At 36.4% G+C, this 14,397-nt stretch overlaps 3 protein-coding genes across 3 annotated transcripts; 1 reads left to right on the top strand and 2 right to left on the bottom strand.

Annotated features, from left to right (window-relative positions):
• The first annotated feature begins 678 nt into the window (after positions 1 to 678).
• Positions 679 to 2,504, top strand: LOC117233526 (zinc metalloproteinase nas-15). Its single transcript, XM_033493894.1, has 5 exons — positions 679 to 974; positions 1,250 to 1,429; positions 1,633 to 1,935; positions 2,028 to 2,161; positions 2,337 to 2,504. The coding sequence occupies exons 1-5, from the start codon at positions 809 to 811 to the stop codon at positions 2,502 to 2,504; spliced, it is 951 nt and encodes a 316-aa protein (XP_033349785.1). The 5' UTR covers positions 679 to 808.
• Positions 2,505 to 2,571: 67 nt separating this feature from the next.
• On the bottom strand, positions 2,572 to 6,483 carry LOC117233537 (serine/threonine-protein kinase fused). The gene is made up of 10 exons (XM_033493927.1): positions 6,200 to 6,483; positions 5,929 to 6,072; positions 5,716 to 5,829; positions 5,498 to 5,643; positions 5,260 to 5,439; positions 5,032 to 5,176; positions 4,763 to 4,959; positions 3,235 to 4,460; positions 2,846 to 3,030; positions 2,572 to 2,747 (listed from the first exon to the last, which is right to left on the bottom strand). Exons 1-10 carry the CDS (start codon positions 6,287 to 6,289, stop codon positions 2,679 to 2,681), a joined length of 2,496 nt encoding a protein of 831 aa, XP_033349818.1. The 5' UTR covers positions 6,290 to 6,483; the 3' UTR covers positions 2,572 to 2,678.
• Positions 6,484 to 6,546: 63 nt separating this feature from the next.
• LOC117233540 (U11/U12 small nuclear ribonucleoprotein 48 kDa protein-like) lies at positions 6,547 to 8,821 on the bottom strand. The gene is made up of 6 exons (XM_033493931.1): positions 8,806 to 8,821; positions 8,038 to 8,300; positions 7,798 to 7,966; positions 7,658 to 7,720; positions 7,280 to 7,424; positions 6,547 to 7,201 (listed from the first exon to the last, which is right to left on the bottom strand). Exons 2-6 carry the CDS (start codon positions 8,167 to 8,169, stop codon positions 6,598 to 6,600), a joined length of 1,113 nt encoding a protein of 370 aa, XP_033349822.1. The 5' UTR covers positions 8,170 to 8,300; positions 8,806 to 8,821; the 3' UTR covers positions 6,547 to 6,597.
• Between the last annotated feature and the right edge of the window lie 5,576 nt (positions 8,822 to 14,397).

Here is a 14,397-nt window from a genome sequence, read left to right on the forward strand (position 1 = left end):
TAGAAATCCGAATATCGTGCTCTCTGATGACCGATGTCTTTGTTCGAAAGTCTTCCGTGGTTGATAGAACGTGCAGAGCAATATGAGATTCCTTTGATTTTTATCTTCGAATATAACGATGATTATAGTAGCTATGGCGATCGAGGCAGAGATCGAAAGCTGACAAGAATACACCAAGAGAGCACGAGAGCAGGGGAGAAAGGCCCGAAATGATTCCGAGATGACATGTCCATATACCGAATTACACGACTAACTACCGAATCATTTTGACCTACATATGTATATGATACCATGTTTTCCCGTATGCTCTTCAAATGGTTATAGAGATAATTTTTAATTGCATGTATAAGTAACGAGATAAGAAAACAAATTGGTATTCTCCTTGCGATCTCGATATCGTCTATCATGAATATGCATTGATATATTATTTTCGAAGAAAATGGCAAGCGCTATTTTGAATAGACCGCAAACATATTTCACTTTGACATGAATTTTCATCGCTACCAGTAATATAAACTAGAAAAAAGAAAGTTGCGGATGAAGCGTTGGGTCAACGCAATGTTGGCCCTTAATGGGTTAATCAACGGAAATGACGGTGCATATCGGTTACGAGCAAGTTTTACCAAGTAACGTTTGATAATGGAAGACACGAAGGGTGGGCAGCATACGTGTCTATTTATTTAAGTACGTATGTCCCTGTTCGCGTATAAAAGTACGGTTGTACCGTACGATATGTATTCTAGTTGATATTTTGTTGGATCGCAGCGACGGAAAAATAACGATCGAGCATAGTACTTATCGTTTAAGGATGCTTCGGTTCAAAAATAGTGAAATAGCAATTATATTATTCCTCGTAACGGTGGCAATTGGTGTCGATTCAAAAGCTACTGATTACGGTTCAAAGCGAAAGATCGTTCCACCAACGCCGAAATTTGAAGGAACGTTCAACGAAAGACACGAGCATCAAACCATCGGTATATGATCGTAATTGAGACGCTTTTTGAAAAAAGGATCTATAAGGTCTGTGGTAAACACCATTGGTCGAAAGTAGCCGGCACTTTAAGCGCCGTTGTAACTATAGATTCAAACGTAATGAAGATTTAAACGAAAAATTCGAGGCAATTTACTCAATGCGCTATTTTCTCTTATGAACCTTCTCTCAGAAAGCTGTCCAATTGATTGGCAAAAGTAGGAAAATTCATTCTAATTGAATCACGATTCGTTATTTGTTTCTACTCACTGCTGACAGCTGATCGCATAAAATCATGGACGAAAGAGGACAAACAGAACGTTTGGGAATTAAGCGGTTTGTACGAAGGAGATATAATGCTTAATTCGGAGGAAGATGGGGGGAAAAATGGTCTGGTGAACAACGCGTTTCGTTGGCCAGGCGGAGTTGTACCTTATTACATAAAGGAAGAGGATTTCGGTAAATCATTTTATTAAGGGAGTATGCTACCTTGAAATTTGAAGAAAATTAGAAGCCTTTGAGATTTGAAGCCAAATTTTAAGAAAATTAGAAGAGTAGATTCGATTCTTTAAATTGTCAAGACGTTGTACCTCGTTAAGTAGATAATATCGATAACAAAGCTGAGATAAATGATGCCATCGCATTTACGTGTACTTTTATAGATGAAGAAGATATCGAGGTAATCGAAGGTGCTATAGAGGAATACCATAAGAACACCTGCATACGTTTTCGTCCTTATAAAAAGGCAGATACCGACTATATCACTATAAAGGGCAAAATGTCGGGATGTTGGTCCTTGGTTGGCAGGCACGATCGCGGACAAGTAGTGAATTTGCAGAATCCGGGATGCGTGCAGCATGGTGTGGTCGTGCACGAGTTGATGCACGCATTAGGCTTTTACCATCAACAGAGTGCCGCGGATCGTGACGAGTGGGTGACGATAAATTGGGAAAATATAAAACCAGGTAACGCGTCGATTACTTCGATGATTGGCGGATCGAATCGAAATTCACGTTTGGACAAACAAAATTTATTCGCGTTATTACGATTTATACAGGCAAGGAGCATAATTTTAATAAATACGACAATGGCACTGTCACAGATTATGGGATTGGTTACGATTATACGAGTGTAATGCATTATAGTTCTCACGCGTTTTCAAGAAATGGTGAACCGACCATTACACCGAAAGTAAGTAATCGGCGCAATTTCGCGAATTGAAAAGTTTGCAGCAATACGGAGATATAGGTTCCATATTCATAACTGCAAAAGATTATTATTATTATTACGTTGCCCCGAGAGTTGATAGCGAAATTTAGGAAAAATTTGAAATTCTTCCTTTTTGCTCAACGTTTGTATTCCGCAGAAGGAGGAAACAGAACTTGGTCAACGAAAAGGACTCAGCGGAAAGGATACACTGAAGTTACTAGAAATGTACAAAGAGGAATGTAACAAACGACAAATGAATGAAACCACGGATAGCGATGATTCATCGGATGATATATCTATCGAGTGGCTACTCACTAGATCGTAATATCAAAGTTAATAAATCGCTATAGTAGCATTTAGTTTGACGCTGTGTTGAATAATAAAATGAATAATAACGTTGGAATCGTGTTTAATTTGATAGAAAAAGATAATATGCAAATTTGTTGCTGTCAAGTACAAAAAAAAAATAAATGTTAAAATATTCAAAGAAGGAAATGCATCAAGTAACAGGATTTTGTTGATTGTAGTACATCAATTCCTTTAATTCCTTGATTGCGTCTTCGGCGGCCTGAAAGTATATTTCGTATGTACTCTCGAGCCTATATTTTAGACGACGACGACCCGAGTTCTTATTTGTTTCATTTGAATTGTAATTTTATTACTTACAAGCCTCACACACTGATCGTTGTCAAGGATTAAACTTTCTACTAGATTCTTCAAAGACTTACACCAGATTTGTTGCAAAGCTCTACAAGAAAATCTGGCTAAGAGTCTAATCAGCTGACATGTTCTCATTCGGAGTATCGTTTGTCGATGCGTGAGCAGTTTACCGAGCTGCTCTATGGAATTTCCTTTTTAACGAAAAAAATATTTCGTTGATATTATGACGAAACGACAATCGACTTACAAACGATAAAAGAGAAATGGCGAAAAAATAAAAAACGATATAAAAGAAATAAAAAAAAAGTGAAATAATTAAAAGGGGAGGAAAACTAAATCAAAGTCTTCCGCCGATTAAAGATAAAAACATGAGAATTTCGAGTCGACAAACTTACCCGATAAATGCGAATGCAATACAACTTTTTCCACAAGATGAGCATTTTCTGGTTGAGAACGTAATATGTTGCTTAAAATCGCAACGAGGTCTACGACCACGCGTGCTTTTCTTTTTTCCAAACTCAACAATTGTTGTAACAACGTTACTCCGTTTACGATGTAAACGGCGTCGCAGAATTGAGTGAGAAATTGTTGTCGATTGTAAACTAATCTGCAAAGTACAAGCATCATGTATTCTAGTGTTTGTAACTCGTCCGCGGATAGCGTAGATGCTGATCTGGTGTTTGCATTTGTCGGTTCAGACTTTTTGTCCAGTTCGAACTCGGAACGTTCGGACATTAAAAGTTTCAGAGAGTAAACGAGATTCGGCACGACTCTAACATCCAAGTATACTTGCGTGATCTTCTCGAGAGAATCTTTCGTTACCGATACGACGAATGGTAAAGACAAAAGACAAGCAACGTATTCGACAACGCGACAACTGGCTGCTGGATTCCTTAATGGCGATACAAATACCGACACGCAGTTTTGTTGAAGCAACGATCCTACTTCGCCCTCCATAATTTCCTCCATGGATCGTTGTAAAAACGCTATCCATTCTTCGTTTTCGATCGGCCTATCGACAGCCTTCGGATTCCAGTCAGGTATTCTGTTGTTACATGATAGTCCAGCATTAACTGAATCGTATCTTCGGCAACGTAGCTGTTGATCACATGCGTATTCGTCGTTTTCATGGTCTCTTTCTGATTGAATCGTTTCCACTTCTCGAGGAGCGATCTGCTGCTGATTCAATTTATTACCACCGGTATTTTTTAGTTCAATGTTCTTTTCCGATTTTTCTTCTTCCGAATGTTGTTTCGAGTTTCGTTCACTTAAACGAACCGGTAATTTAACGTTTGACATCTGATCAAACGTTAAAACAGTTTGTTTATTCGTTGAATTCGTAGTATTTGGACAATCACTTCGACACAATGCATGATCCGCTGAGAGTAAGTCGCTTTTCAACGATGCCCTTAAACTAAGATTTCCTAATAATACATCGACACTAGTGCTAGAATCCGTTCCGCTCGGTTCGCTATGTCGTAAAGTATAACATTGGTTCATTTCATGTTGACAATATCCGTGTGGTATCGGATAACGCGGATTCGATGTAAATGTTTTCTGGCGACGTTCTTCGATTGTTCTTTCATGCTCTTGTAACTTTTTAATAGCTTTCTCCAAAAATCTGCATTATATTCATATAAAATTCTTATTTACTTAAAGATCTGTCTCTGCTCGATTTCATCAATCAAAACTAAGTTTTATCAAAGGTTTCTTGTCTCAATGACAGTATTAACTAGCTAATTCTAGAAATTACAACTAGTTCTAATTAACGGAATACAATTAATTCTCGAATTAACTAATTAAAACCAGTATTTACAAAAAAGATCTGTTAGTCCAATATTCACTGAGAAGACTCAGTTTTGATGAAAGTTAGATTTAAGTAGATTTAGATTTAGACTGTAACGTATATGTATACATATATACTTTGATTGATGATTGGTAGGTTGTACTGCCAAGTTCTGTAGTTGCATCTGTTTCTCTCTAGCCTGACTTGCGGATAAAGGTGTAGTGAATGGTGTAGGCCCAATTTCACCTACTATTACTATTCTATTTTTGACAAAAGGATGATCTAAAAGAGCTGGCCAAGTTAACCTTTGCGAAGGATCCTTTTGTAGCAAACCCTACTAATAAAATTATCATTGACGGACAAGGAAAAAGTAAAAACCTTCTAAAGCTTATCAATATGCTACAACCTGTAAAAATTGTTTGCAATTTTGAGAAATATAATCAGGCCACTTTATCGCTTCAAATCTTATCAATCTGACTAAATGTAGAATAGAAGTTGTTTGAAAAGGTGGAGACCCTACAACTAGTTCATACACAATACAACCCAAGGACCTGGAAACAAAGTGCTATGCGTATTATATATAGTGTGCTTTGCTAAACATTCTCACATCTAGTTGTCTATAAAATTAACACACCACAAGTCTGCATTATGGTCATAAGGGCGTTCTTCTATAAGTTCTGGAGCCATATACAGTGGCGTTCCCTTTATAGAAGTTAATACATGCGTCCCTGTACTCATACTGCGAGCAAATCCAAAATCACATAACTTTGCAACTCCATTGCTTTCAAGAAGTACATTTTGTGGTTTAAGATCCCTAGAGCAGAAACAACTTATTATTATCAGAAAACATTTTAACAGGTAAAATATCGAACCTGTGTAATACTCTGTTGGAATGCAAGTAGTAGAGTGCAGACACAAGATCACAAGCTATTACTTGTGCCCTTTGTTCCGACAAACGACCTGCTTTACCTAATATTTCATACAATTCCTTGTCTGCATACTCAGTCACAACTACTATCTAAAGAAAAGATTAGCTGTATTCTACAGGAAATGCATAATTGCACATTCTTCTCAAAAATTATATCAATACCTCATTTTCTGTTTCAAATGAATCAAGCATTTGTATTATATTTGGATGATGAAGATGACGTTGAATTTCACATTCTTGACGCAAACTCTTTAGTTCTTTGAATGATCTACCACGCTATATAATTTTATTTGTACGAAACAGAAATATATATAAAATTATGAATCCAAGCAGGTAACCATCACCATAAACTTGGTCGAATATTTATCGCTTTACCTTCCGGATTACTTTGAAAGCTACGATTTCACCGTCAGATCGTTTCTTTGCTTTGTATACTTGTCCAAAAGATCCCTCGCCCACTTGTTTTAAAACTTCATATTTTTCCATAATCTTATTGGATACACGTGCGAGCGTGCGCGTCTATATGTATATACATATAATTATATGTATGTATATGCGAAACATGAATAATATAAATACGAAAAGACAGATTAATAGTTTTATAAATAAGAAGTATAGAACATAATATGATACCTATTATACGTACTTGGATATAACAAGGCACTCGTTTGGCAACGTGTAATGAACTATATCTATACCTACAGTCAAGTGTAACACATAATATATTACACGTCATATACTATGGAACAAAATACACCATGGATGAACATAACCAACGTTTGAAAATTCAAACATTTTCTAAGCATAAATAAAGCAATTTATTAGTGTAAAAAAACATTCTGTCACTAAATAATAACTGGTTAGGTTAACAGATTAATAATCTTTTGTTAATGAAGTAATAATTAAAACGATAGGTTTTACTATATATATATATATTTTTTCTAATTTCATGGAAAAGGAATAGATACAACCCTTAGAGTTAGAGTTTGTGTTATTATTTATACAGAAAATTCTTTAATATCAATAACAATACAAATTTAACAGTTATAATATTAATTTTTCCCGGCGATCGTTACTTCGTTTAGAGCTGTCGCTATCAAGTGACCTGTCACTCTTATGAGATTTCTTATGATGTGTTCGTGTAGAACCACGTTTGCTTTTTCTATCATGATCACGTTCCCTCGAACGAGATCTCTTATGTTTATGAAGCTTTTGCACGTTCCTCGATTCAGTTGTAATTCGTGAACTTTCTCTTTGTTTTGAATCTTTTGCACAAGTAGTATATGGTTTCTCAAAGTACTCATATTTCTTGTTATATTGAGAACTGGAATGTCCGCGATGATTCTGCGTATTTTCTATAAAGACATCGTTGCATTTCAATGGAAATTCATTAATCGTATCGCTAAGACTATTACTGGAACTTTGAATTTCAGTAGTAGTATTCGTATCGTGATTAGTTGCACGTGCTTCTGTTATATAATCTATATATAACTCCATTTGCTGTTGTATAACTTCCCTGAGAACTTCTATGTGAGACTTCTTATTTGTATGCACACCTCTGTGCTTAGCCCGTCGTCTTTTTAAATTACGTTCTTGTATAAGCAACTCCAAAAAGGATAATTTCTTATCTTCTTTATCTTGGCTTTTCCTGAAACAATGTTAAAGGATATTACAAAATATTGCATATGTAAGGCCTAAAAAGTAAACTTTGTTTGTATAAACTTACAATTTCTGAATATCTGTAATATCATGTCCAATGTCAGGCTTCACTGTATTTGATATAACATAATCATACAAAATTTTTCTTTCATCACAAGTAAAATCTGTGAAGATTCTATTGGACGTTCTTGGAATTAATCGCTCACCCAAACCTATTATCAGTGTTAAGAATTCATGTTTTGAAAAAAACTACATACTTAAAAAATAAATTAAATAAGGAAATATGAGGTAGATATTTAATATTATTTAAATATATGGCAAAGAACATGAAAAAGGATATATAGAGCTTGTGCCAAGTAGAACATTCATAACTTGCTGCAAAAAATGGACTGATTTAAAACTTGTAGAAATTTCAACATTGAAATTTTATGTGCATTATACTAACCAATTTTCAAAGTTGAATCTTCCTCCTTTGCTTTTTGTAAAATGCTGTTTTGCATTTGTGAATCTACAATTAAATCAAGGTTTACAATAAATCCCATTATCAAAATTGAAATTGAATTTTTAACGAAGCTTAATACATACCTAATTTTATCGAGGAATATGAGTTTAATGGTAAACATGATTCAGGCAGTAGAATATCAAATTCATTGTAACCTTCGTGTTTCAACTGACAGCACTCCAGGTGTTGATATAACATCTTTTTACTAACTTGATGAGATGAATCGTACGGACAAACCAGCATATTATCATTCTAAAAGAATACATAAGAAAGTAGTTTTGTTCGTTTAGTTGTTGATGAGATATTATCTCTAATATACTTACGTCGGTTCCTATACTTTCTATGGTCCAATTCAAAGTAGAGATAGTTTCAACAATTTCTTGGTGTATTTTCTTAGTGAAGTCGTCCAAACTTTGGCATTGACTTTCACGGTCATTCATAGAAGAATTTAGCATTTTTATTTATTGTTAGAAATAGCCTTGTACAACGGAAACAATATTTAATGGTTTTCCAATGTTTTATTCAAACGTGAGGTTATATTTTAGTTTGGGAAAACTTGTCCTTGCGAATACAATTATAGAGACACCTGTAAGAATCATAAAATTAGATGACGAACAATATATAAGATAAGTATGGAATAGATATGGCATCTTATAGGATTTTGTATCACGAGATTATGCTATCTACGATTTAGAGCGGTGAGTGTAGGAATTATCTGAAATATCGATTTTCAAAAAATTAAAGTGTTTCTTATTGTAATTTGCTGCGACCAACATAAGAAATATGTTCAATTCAATCGTCGAAAGTTGTAAAGCCAGTAACTATGAAAAAATCATTTATTAAACACTTCTTATTTACACATAACTCTTACTACTCGTATGCCATCTTTGCAATCAACCAATAATGTGCAAAAACGAAAATTGAAAGTAATAAAAAATGTATAAAATAAAATTAAATATATTAAAATGAAACAATAATCAAGCTTAAATTCTATTACGGAAACTACAACACAAGCTACCGGTAATGTTAACAGTGAAATGGACGATTGAAGAAATATTAACAAAAAATATTTCAGAGAACTACATACGTACTTAATTTCGTTATTTTAATGTTTATGAATTGTTAAATAAATACGTATATTAAATACGTAAATAAATACGTATGTATCAACTATATAATGTTAATAATACAATATAAACGGTAGTAAGATTAATGCAAAGGCAATGTCATTGAAAAAACGTCACTGATAGGTTATAATACATCACTTTCACAATGTATTACACGCTACCGCCACGAAATTCGACAACTCAATGATTCCAATTCTCCGCATTTAGTGACCTCTATAGTACGTACACGCACGGTACGACACGCTCTCCCCACCATTTGAAATTCGCTGCGCAAGTTACGGCGCAAGTTACGGCGCAAGTTACGGCGCAAGTTACGGCGCAAGTGTAAGTTTATTGTCGAAAATCAGAGTGATTAAATGTGTATCTGTGTTATTCCGCGACAGGTATCAATTTCTCCGCTGCGTAGTGTTTTCATAATCATTCATTTATTGCTTGAAACCGCGCTACTGGTAACTTCGTTTAATTAATGTACGTTTCTATTCAATATTACGTTATAATCTATTATTTGATTATTTTCTTTTTTTTTTATTGTCTTTTTGGTTACTCTATTTACCGGTAAATCTTGTAATGATTTTTCGAGACGCAATTTAATCGATAATTGTTTCATTATCAAATAATCTATTCTTTGTATACATTTATTTTAATGCTTTGATCTTTTTTTGCGCAGATCATTGCTTCATTGCGAGGGAAACTTTGAAGCATTAGAGGGATATCACGAAATACAAAAGAACACTGCGATGTTCGACGATGAATCCGAAAATTTTTCATGCAGATTTGGCAAGTTTGATTTTCTTTAATTTTTGAGTAGTTTTAGTAGTTTTTGTTATATTCGAGAAGGATAGCTATCATAGACACGTTTGAACACGTTCTGCGCATCGCGTTTTTGTCGTACTGCGCAGTTATGTTTAACGGACAAGAAAAACGCGCCATGTTTTATTAGCACAAAATAAATGGCGTATATTCAGTTAGGCAGACAATATTTACGAATCATTCATATGTCCGCGTTGTACGCGGATAGAACGAACCAATTTTTATTCCAGCCGAAGAAAAAAAAATCGTACACGATTATTGCATACTACACCCCTACACCGAGTTAGAACTTACTTTTACCTTTACTTTTATGTTTTATACTTTGTATATTTATGCTTTATTTTCTATGTAGTTATTTATCTATATATTTCTACGTTTATTATTTTTTTTTACCCAAGAAATTCTGACTCTACTAGCAATAATAACTTTATGAAGCCATTAAACATTTCTTTTAGAAATGTTGAGATTTGTTTACAATAGTCAATGGCTTAGGATTTCCCTTTTTGCCTTTTATTATGAGTATGCATTGTTCGCTTTATCGTGTATCGTGTATGTCGCTACATATAAACTACATATTCTATTTATATTATACGACATGACATCTTATCTCTGTGGTAAATGAATAATAATTAGTTTGTAATCTTGAAAAAGCAATATTTTCATAAATAAGCACTTGATAGTAAAGAGAAGAAAAATATGGAAAAGGATATGTTTCCTCTTTTTTTTACTTCGTTACTTTTCGTTATCTTCTAACAAAGTCTTCTCTTCAATGCGTTATTTAATTTTTCTGATTGCGCGCAATACTATCGGTAAGGTCAGTATTTGATGTGTTCACCTGTGTTATTGTCATTTTATGTTGGTAACATAGGAAATAACAGTAAGTTTTTGTCTATGATAATATTTGTTGCCAATAATAGATAAAATTTCAAATGGTCGCGTTGGGTAAACTAATTCATCGGTGATTTTAAAACGAAGTCGATATACTAAGAGTCGGTAACAACGAGAGCCGTAGAGCACATTATCGACTATGGAATTGTCCCTTATTGACATTAGATATTTTATAATTTTGTTCTACCTGATCAGCATCTGGTTCAATAATTGAAATCACATACACTATAATTATCCATGTCGTAACATAATTTCCATTTGTTATATAGAAATAGTTATACCTATATTTCGATAGATTTTTAAATATAACTTTAATGAGTCACTTATCTGTTACTTCAAGTTAGACTCATAGAAAAGGAATTTTACGGATATATTTAAAAAATACGGTCGGAAATGAGTAAGAAAGAAGGAAGATGGAATCATTTCTGAGCTACTACAATCCGTCGAATATATTACGCGCGATAAATGTCTACGTTAATAGTTAATGGTACAGTTTAATGGCGTACGCAGGTGCGGAGACGTCTTGTTGTTTACCTTCGAACTTGTACATGCTCCCTAGTGGTTTGTTAACGACATCGTTTTAAAACGTAATTCTAAAGATTTATTTTTTCGACTTAATTTATACATCCACGAATTTTCGATAAATATTAAAACTACATCATTCGACGCGTTCATATCATACGCGAGCACAATTTACCCGAAGATTTTTTAAACGTAGATTGTCCCGAAAGTTGTCGATACGATTGGTTCTCGACTCGTTTTCGTGTTGAAAAAGTACGAGTCACGCATCGACGCGTGATGTGTGTGAATCTTTTCGGAGATCCGAATGCATCGAATTCGTAACGTATAGACCGGGCGAAAATTGTATCCGTTTGATGGTTTAAGCGTGAGCGATGCATGCAACGGCGAAAGCTAGGAGAACGTGACAGTTAATCGTAGGAAAATTCAAATACGTAATGATCCTTTCCCGGTCCTAAGGAGTAGACGTAATGTGCGTATATTTACTTTAGTACCCACCTGTTGCCGTAACCCAGTTTCTTACATATACCAAGCGGGAAGTTTTTCAACTTTCCAAGGATTCCTGAAATTCTCCACCTTTACGCGATGTTTGCGAAGGGACAATCGAATTGGAAGTCATTTACGATGCACGCTGATATCTTTGGAGCAAAGTAGTGAATATTAATCGGATCTGTAATGTGAGCTATCGCGATATGAAACTCTAGCTTCTATTCTTCGCTATCGTCACTTTTAGACGACTTCTTTTTATGAAATTTTCACGTACAGAAAATGTATTTGTGCCTTGATTACTAAGAAGTTTGGTTCGTTGTAATATACATGAGATGCACATTTGGCTGTATGAGATTCGCAAAGGAAGCATAGCGGCAGTTGTTTCGGACGATATTCGTATTTTATACGGACGAAGCGTTTCGTTAGGCAGAAATTTTTGAAAGAAATTCTGATCGCGGGTAAACACGGGCGAACTGTATGATTTACGGATCGAAATAAAAAGTTTATCGGTTCTTTATCGGTTATTCGGTGTTTTAAAATGGATCGATCGATCGATCGTTGGATCGGTACTTAAAGAAAATGGAAATTTGTAAATAATTAGATAGGAATAAACAAGAAGATCGGATTTAAGATGATACGTGTTTTAGAAAATACGTACTATCGTTACTTATTTACGTATCGTAAGGAAATCGGTGAAAAGGTAATGGCGAAAGATGATATGTTATAACAAGCTTATTAGATAGCTGTATAAATAAATAGTTTAACAAATAAATAAATGGGTGCGCAAACAGACGAATGAATAGATGAAAAGATGGATGAATAGATGGATAGGTAGATAGTGGGTAAAAGAGGAAGAAAGAGGGGCATGGCGCGACGCGTCATTGCACGTGCACGTGCATTGATACCGATATTTATGCCCGCCAGTTAATCATGTCAAAGTCGTTTGATTTGTCGTTGGCTTTTATGGAGGGGAATTAAAACGTTCATTTCGCCGCAGACACTCGGCAACAGTGTGCTCGTCCTGCTAGCGTTGCTGGTGGTACTGGTGCCGGTGTTGCTGCTGTTGCCGCGATTGCTCTATGAATTATTTTCTGGACAACCCTTGCCCGATGTAACAAAAGGGGAGGGAGAGCTTTTTGGAAAATTACAGTATCTCGTTTACGTCGAAAATTCGTATCTGTGACGTGTCTGTCGTGTTTCACATGGATCGGTATAACACGCGACTCGATAAACCATAAACGAACGAAAAGTATGTGCGGTGCGAAATGAAATTCGAAGCATTCGGCGAACTAAAATTACAGGAATCGCGTAGTATCCCGTGAATTTTCGTAATTTTCGTAGGAATCGTAGCTTCGTCAATTGTAACGCTCGACACGCCGGTTATTAAGTTCCGTCGTGATTTAGACCGATCGAAGGTAATCGGATCGGTCAGAGACGAGCGTCTATCGTGGAACGTTAGGGGGAACGAGGAGGGGGAAAATTCTGAGGACGTGTGGACAAAGTTAGTAGGTGGATGGGTGAGAAGGATAGCGGTGGTCCCTTGCGTATCGACAGCCGTCCGTCAAGGTGGTCGGTGACACGCGAAACCGAACGAACTAGAGAAAAAGTCGGAAGAACCGACATTCTCAGTCTCTTTCTCAGTCACCCTGAGGATTGGTCTACCGAGAATACCGAGGCAAAGAGGAGAAAGAAGATGGCGAGAGCGAGAGAGACAGAGATGGTAAAAGGGGTGGCGAGGAAGGAAAGAAGTACAGAGAAGGGGGTGGTAGAAAGATGGAAGGTGGAAAAGAGGAGGCAGTAGCAGTCGGCATCAGCTAGGTCCGCGCACTTCTATCACGTTGGGCGAACGGGCGGACAGCTCCGAGGCGATTTGTCTTTCATTTCGGGCTAATTTATTGCGCCCAAGCAGTTCCCCCTTTCTCTTTCTCTTTCTCCTTCTCTTTCTCTTTCTCTTTCCTCCTCGCACACACTTACTCGCGGCGTTTCTTACTTGCCTGCGTTCCCACCACCCCTCTTCGTCTCTGTTTCTTTCTCTCCTATTCTTTCTCCTCGTGTCTCCTCTCGTCTTTCCAGCGCTATTCTCGACTCCGCACCATTCAACCACGCCCCACCCAACTAATGTCCCACATAAAACTTGGTATCAGCGATCCTCAAACGGGGATTTACAATCCCTTCAAGCGCCGCTGTCACGATAAATCCTCCAGGGCGACGTCGATATATCTCGCGCGCGAATACTTCTGTCCCTAATGGATACCCCTCGGTACATACAATGCACGTCGAAGCTGAAACCAGTCTGGATCTTTCCTACGTCCGTTCTAGTCGATTCGTCCTGACTCTTTTTCTTTTAGTCGTTGCATGTTTCGCGTAGTGTAACGACAGTGTGTTACCTTAGTTTTTTCGCCAACTCGCCCATCTTTTTATCCTTCCACCTTTCTCCACGTTTCCTTTTCCAGCCGAAGCGAAATGCCCCGGCAAGAAGATAAGAAACTATGAAAAAGACGTGCGTGAAAACGCATTATCCGGGTAATAACGCCATCCTATTAGGGTATAGTCGTCGACGACAGTTAATAAGAGTAAAAGCGCGCGTTCGCGCAATTAAGAGTAGTAATAAGCGCCTTAAGGCCAATAAGATGTTTCCTAATGGAACTAGCTAACAGCTTCCAGCCAATTATCTAGGCGCGCATTAAAACGAACGTAGAGGTTCGCCGATACGGCGGTATGCCCCGATACTTGCATCGAATATATATCCTAACGTATACTCGGCCAATTGTATCCAATTTCGATCGTAGATATCTTTGTTGCTCCTGTCTTTCTTCCTCGTCTTGTTGTTCCTCTTTCGACCTTAAGGTG

The sequence above is a fragment of the Bombus vosnesenskii genome, unplaced genomic scaffold, assembly GCF_011952255.1.
Source record: "Bombus vosnesenskii isolate JDL3184/JDL3185 unplaced genomic scaffold, Bvos_JDL3184-5_v1.1 scf7180000013297, whole genome shotgun sequence".
Taxonomy (NCBI): Eukaryota; Metazoa; Arthropoda; class Insecta; order Hymenoptera; family Apidae; genus Bombus; species Bombus vosnesenskii.

Bases quoted from the DNA above. Each gene is read 5' to 3' on its own strand.
- LOC117233526 (XM_033493894.1), top strand. From the start codon at position 809: ATGCTTCGGTTCAAAAATAGTGAAATAGCAATTATATTATTCCTCGTA. The intron at 975-1,249 runs GTATATGATCGT...CACTGCTGACAG, and splicing joins ACACGAGCATCAAACCATCG to CTGATCGCATAAAATCATGG. The intron at 1,430-1,632 runs GTAAATCATTTT...GTACTTTTATAG, and splicing joins CATAAAGGAAGAGGATTTCG to ATGAAGAAGATATCGAGGTA.
- LOC117233537 (XM_033493927.1), bottom strand. From the start codon at position 6,289: ATGACGTGTAATATATTATGTGTTACACTTGACTGTAGGTATAGATAT. The intron at 5,644-5,715 runs GTATTGATATAA...TCTTTTCTTTAG, and splicing joins CATTTGAAACAGAAAATGAG to ATAGTAGTTGTGACTGAGTA. The intron at 4,960-5,031 runs GTTGTAGCATAT...TTTTATTAGTAG, and splicing joins ATTGCAAACAATTTTTACAG to GGTTTGCTACAAAAGGATCC.
- LOC117233540 (XM_033493931.1), bottom strand. From the start codon at position 8,169: ATGCTAAATTCTTCTATGAATGACCGTGAAAGTCAATGCCAAAGTTTG. The intron at 7,967-8,037 runs GTAAGTATATTA...GTATTCTTTTAG, and splicing joins TAGAAAGTATAGGAACCGAC to AATGATAATATGCTGGTTTG. The intron at 7,425-7,657 runs GTTAGTATAATG...CACTGATAATAG, and splicing joins AGATTCAACTTTGAAAATTG to GTTTGGGTGAGCGATTAATT.